This window comes from Carcharodon carcharias, chromosome 3 (genome assembly GCF_017639515.1).
Source record: "Carcharodon carcharias isolate sCarCar2 chromosome 3, sCarCar2.pri, whole genome shotgun sequence".
In the NCBI taxonomy this organism is placed as follows: Eukaryota; Metazoa; Chordata; class Chondrichthyes; order Lamniformes; family Lamnidae; genus Carcharodon; species Carcharodon carcharias.
Window position 1 is genome coordinate 176,050,176 of NC_054469.1, and position 6,000 is coordinate 176,056,175.

The 6,000-nt window shown below is 39.7% G+C and overlaps 1 protein-coding gene across 3 annotated transcripts in view; it reads left to right on the forward strand.

Annotated features, from left to right (window-relative positions):
• mak (male germ cell-associated kinase) overlaps positions 1-2,519 on the forward strand; it is a 227,992-nt gene extending 225,473 nt beyond the window's left edge. For all 3 annotated transcript variants that reach the window (XM_041185027.1, XM_041185026.1, XM_041185028.1), the window contains one exon: positions 2,165-2,519. In XM_041185027.1, the coding sequence (XP_041040961.1) occupies positions 2,165-2,325 (161 nt within the window). In that variant the 3' untranslated portion in view covers positions 2,326-2,519. The remainder of the gene's footprint in view (positions 1-2,164) is intronic.
• Positions 2,520-6,000: the final 3,481 nt, after the last annotated feature.

The following is a 6,000-nucleotide window of genomic DNA, read 5'->3' on the forward strand; positions in this document are numbered from 1 at the left end:
TAAATTTGTTGTTACTTATATTTGTGATATCCAACCACCACATTGTGATATGAATTAATTTTGATTAGAACGTAAGAACTGCAGGATTAGATCATTCGGTCCCTCCAGACTGCTCCAACATTCAGAAAGATCATGGCTCATCTTCTACCTCAACTGCACCTTCCCAGACAATCCTCAAATCCTTTGATTCCTATGTATCCAAAATCCATAGTTCCCTGACTTGAATATACTCAGCGACTGAGCATCCACATTTCTTGGGAGTAAAAAATATTCCAAAGACTCACAACAATTTCAGTGAAGAACTTTCTTCTCATTTCAATCCTAAATGGCTAACCCCCACTGTGACCTTTAGTTCTAGACTCATCAGCGAGGGGAAATGTCCTCCCAACATCTACCCTGTCAAGCACCTTAAGAATTTTATGTGCTTAATGACATTACCTGTCATTCTTCTAAACTCTAGGGATTGTTCTGCCTAATTTTCTGGAAATGAGATACAAAGAAAACCAAAAATAAATTGGGGGAAGGAACTAACTCGATTCAGAACGAGTAAAAGTAAATGTTGATGGAAAAGCTAATGAAATTAAAAATAGGTAAATCTCCAGGAAACCTGATGGTTTCCACTCCAGGATATTAAAAGACTTGTTGATCCTAATGTTAGTTATTGTTCCTTTAGATTGGAAATTTGCCAATGTTACATCACTATTTAAGAAGGGTAAGAGAGATAAACTAGGAAATTATAGGACTATCATTCTAATTCTAGCTTCTGTGGGGAAGCTGCTACAATCTTTTATAGAGGACAGAGTGACTGTTAATTCGGATAAAGTTGAGCATGGATTTGAAAAGGATAAGGCTTATTGAATATACCTTGCTGAAATTTTTGCAGTGTTAGCTACTGTGGTATATATAGTGTCTATGGGTGATATTTTTATCTATTTCCAGAAGGTATTCAACAAGGTTCCACATAAGTGGCTGCTGACAAAAATGAGAGCACATGGAATTGGAGGCAACCTACTGACTTGGATGCACAATTGGTTATAGCAATTGTAATGGGAATGTCGTCATATCTTCAGATGTGACTAGTAGTGTCCTCTAGGAATCTGTAACGAGTTCACTATATTTATAAATAATTTGGATGAAGGAATGGATAGCTGAGGTAGGCAGCTCGGAAGTATGGTAGATAGGATCAGAAAGTTGTAAAAGCATATTTATAAATTAAGTGAGTGGGCAAAACTGTAGGTTTTGTAGATGAAATGCAATGCAACAAAATGTGAGGACATCCAGTTTGGATCCAATGAAGATAGATCAGAGTATTTCCTAAATGGTGAGAAGCTAGAAACTGAGGAATGAACAGAGATTTAAGGGTCCAAGTACAATGATCACAAGAAAGTGGACAGGTACAAAAAATAATTTAAAAGACTAATGGAATGTTGGTCTTTATCTCAAGGGGGCTAAAACACAAAGGGCTATAAGTTATACCACATCTCTGCTGAGCCCTGCTTAGACGCCAACTGAAGAATTCAGTTTTGGGCACTACACTTTAGGAAGGATATACAGGCCTTTGGGGGAATGCAGCAAAAAAAAACACCAAAATGATGAAGCTAAAAGGGTTAAATTATGAAAGCAGGTTGCATAGACTAGGTTTGTATTCCCTAAATATAGAAGATTAAGGGTGATCTAATTCAAGAATTTAAAATGATTAAAGGATTTAATAGGGTAGCTAGAAAGAAACTATTCCATTTTGGGCGGTGTCCAGAACAAGAGAGACATAACCTTATAATTAAAGTTTGACCATTCAGGAATGATGTCAAAATGCACTTCTTTACACAAATAGCAGTGGAAATCTGGAACTCCCTCCCTCAGAAGCACAATGAGACTTTCGAGAATTTGAGAATTCAGTTGAATTCAATTGAGAATTCCAAAACTGAAGTTGATAGATTTTTGTTAGGCAAGGGTATCAAAGGTCAGGGATCCAAGGCAGTTCCTTGGAGCGAAGGTACAGATCAGCCATGATCTGATTGAATGACAGAAAAGGTTTGAGGGGCTGTGGCTTACTCCTGTTCCTATGTTCCATAAATAGCTAAAATAATGTAAAAATAGAAAATAATGATCTATCTTGATATCATAAAAACCAAGTATTCATTATGATAATCTCTTCTTTTTTAAGACTATGATGCATGGAAAATCAAATCAACCAGATCCCAGCTCCCAGGCCTCAACTATAACCCAGCTACAAAAAACTCTGCAGGACTGCTAGCCCATCCACCAGCTATTGAGTCAGTGCACGGAAGGACTGATTGGACAACTAAATATGGTGGCCATAGATAAGCTGCCACTGTCAACATTCTGTTGCATCAGACCCTACTGATCATTCTGAACCAGGAACAGCTGCTAGTCTGATGTAACAGCAGCGCCAAAACTATCCAAAACAGCAAAGATCGTAAACTAAATTTATTTATTTTTACTCATTCATGGGATGTGGGCATCACTAGCTAGGCCAGCATTTATTGCCCATCCTCAATTGCCCTTGTTCATAAGACATTTAAGAGTCAACCACATTGCTGTGGGTCTGGATTCACATGTAGGCAAGACCAGGTAAGGACAGCAGATTTCCTTCCTTAAAGGGCATTAGTGAACCAGATGAGTTTTTATGACAATCAACAATGGTTTCATGGTCATCATTAGACTTTTAATTCCAAGTTCACATTGAATTCAGATTTGAACCCGGGTCCCCAGAGCATTACCTTGGGTTTCTGAGTTACGCCGCCACCTCCCCTAAATCCTGTATGAAACTATTTCATTTAAAATTACTTTATTTATTTCTGATGGTTCATTGGATTATTTTCTAATTTGGAATCAAGTGGGTCTTATCAAATTTCAAGATGTAATAGTCTGTTTACACTTTAATTATATGGGCAATGACTGCAACTCTAGACTTTATCTATGCAATGTTCCTGATAGAATTTACTATAAAAATTTTAATCTTAAATAATCTTTTTATAGTAAGCTATTTTATTTATTTGCATGTGTCTTGTAGATATAATTCCATTATGATTTTTCTTCACTTAGTACATAGTATTTGAATGGAATGATTACTTGATTCTTTATTTTACAATTTCTTGCCTAGATTTGACAATAATTACGGGCACAAAGGGAAGAGCGACTGATCTTCTTATAAAACATTACATAACTTAAAACTGTTTTTAAAATGTGTGTTAAAGGCTACAGAATCAGCTTTTTAAAACACTAATCTGTACTTAATGTTTTCTTGCACAGAATTTCTCATGTTTCTTTAATAATTTGTTTGGAGTGCAGTAATTTTTATAATCGTTAACATACAATTAACTTGTTTATAGTAAACTTTGTTGATTTTACTGGAGTATAATTTATCTTTTTCCAATTAGTGCAAAAGGAAACTAGTTTAAAATGAAACTTTTCTGCATGTATGTGGTATGCCTTTGCAATTTAATAGTGTGCCAGTTATGGAAGTACGAGTAACAGACATCAGCTTTGCATTACAGAAAAGCTCTTGTACTGAAATAAAGAAGATGCCAGAAATACTCAGTATCAACTATATTGAGAGAAACAGAATTAAAAGGCAGAATTTAATGAAAGAAGCGATGCTCTCCATGGTGGCACTGCAAGTGGCTGCAACTTACGCGCACTGCAATGCATGCAATTACAATGCAAATTGTACGTGCATGTGGTAGGCACATGTCCCATGTGCAATCATTGCGGCAGGGGTGGGCAGGAAATGTCTGACGGCAGCAATCGGCTGACTGAATTGCATATCGAAGCAGGTTCTAAAAGGCCTGCCTCTGCAAGTATCTATTTTCTGCAGGCAGGGAGAACTTGTGCCAGTTTGAAAACAAATCCTCCACTTGCGGGGTCATTTGGAGTATTTCTCTGTGACTCACAGCCCATATGTCTCTAGAAACGTTTCAGCATTTGTGCCCCTTTCATCTGGCACTTCACATTCCTGGACCCCCATCACTTCCCCCTTTCATTGGGAAATTCTTGTTGGACCCTCATCACACCCTGACATCAATCAAGATGTCTTCAGACAAACAAAGAGTGATTCAGTGATGCCTTGATGCAGGTTCGCTGCCAGGGGATGGCAAGAGGTGCTCTTCCTATTAAGGAAATAGAGATAATTTAAATAAGTTATATTGGTATTTGTAGGTGTTAGAAATGAGTTTCAGCTTTAAAGTTTAAGTTTGATTTCTATTCCTATACCTGTATGTTAAGAAATGTCAAATGGAGTTTTAGTTTCACTTTAAAAAGATGCTTGCATTTCTAATGAGGAGATTTATGACCCCTAAAGAGAAGGTAAACATACAAGGGAAGAAAGATTGGACTGTTGCCTAGCAACAGAGGACCAGAGAGGTAGGTCCCTCCCACAGACACACACACAGAAGAGAAACAGCAGTAGTTTTGGAAGCTGTTTGAGTACAGTTGGTTCTGAAAGTTGCTGCCAGGAGAGACTGGAGCAAAGGGGATAGATAGCCAATCCCAAGTTAAGGAAAACCCCACAAATCTAGGGGAGTGGAAGAAGAGAAAGTCCAAAGATGACCTTAGAGTCATAGAGGTCTGCAGCACAGAAAAAGGCCTTTTGGCCCATCAAGTCTGTGCTGGTCAAACAAGTACCTATTCTAATCCCATTTTCCAGCACTGGGCCCATAGCCTTGTATGCCATGGCATCACAAGTGCACATCCAAATACTTCTTAAATGTTATGAGGGTTCTGCCTCTACCACCCTTTCAGGCAGTGAGTTCCAGATTCCCACCACCCTCTGGGTGAAAAAATCCTTTCTCACATCCCCTCTAAACCTCCTGCCCCTTACTTTAAATCTATGTACCCTGGTTATTGATCCCTCCACCAAGGGGAAAAGTTCCTTCCTGGCTACCCTATCTATGCCCCTCATAATTTTATACTTCTCGATTATGTCCCCCCTCAATCTCCTCTGCTCCAGGGAAAATAACCCCAGTCTATCCAATCTCTCCTCATAACTCTCCAGCCCAGGCAACAGCCTGGTAAATCTCCTTTGCACTCTCTCTAGTGCAATCACATCCTTCCTATGATGCAGATTCCAGAACTGCACACAATACTCTAGCTGTGGCCCAACCAGAGTTTTATACAGTTCCAGCGTAACCTCCCTGCTCTTATATTCTTTCCCTCGGCTAATAAAGGCAAGTATCCCACAAACCTTCTTAACCATCTTATCTACCTGTCTCGCTACCTTAAGGGATCGGTGGACATGCACACCAAGGTCCCTCTGATCCTCGGTACTTCCCAGGGTCCTACCGTTCATCAAGTATTCCCATGCCTTGTTTGTCCTGCCCAAGTGCATCACCTCACACGTATCCAGATTAAATTCCATTTGCCACTGATCAGCCCAACTTACCAGCCCGTCTATATCCTCCTGTAATCTAAGGCTATCCTCCTTGCTATTTACCACCCCACCAATTTTCGTGTCATCCGCGAACTTACTGATCAGCCCTTCTACATTCAAGTCTAAATTGTTTATATATACTACAAACAGCAAGGGACCCAACACCAATCCCTGTGGAACCCCACTGGACACAGGCATCCAGTCACAAAAACACCCCTTGACCATCATCCTCTGCTTCCTGCCAGTCAGCCAATTCTGGATCCAATTTGCCAAATTGCCTTGGATCCCAAGGGTTCTTACCTTCGTTATCAATCTCCCATGGGCCTCTACCACCTTGCTGAAGTCCAAGTAGGCAATGAAAATGCATTACAAAAACAAAAACAGAATTACCTGGAAAAACTCAGCAGGTCTGGCAGCATCGGCGGAGAAGAAAAGAGTTGACGTTTCGAGTCCTCATGACCCTTCGACAGAACTTGAGTTCGAGTCCAAGAAAGAGTTGAAATATAAGCTGGTTTAAGGTGTGTATGTGGGGGGCGGAGAGAGAGAGAAGTGGAGTGGGGGTGTGGTTGTAGGAACAAACAAGCAGTGATAGAAGCAGATCATCAAAAGAT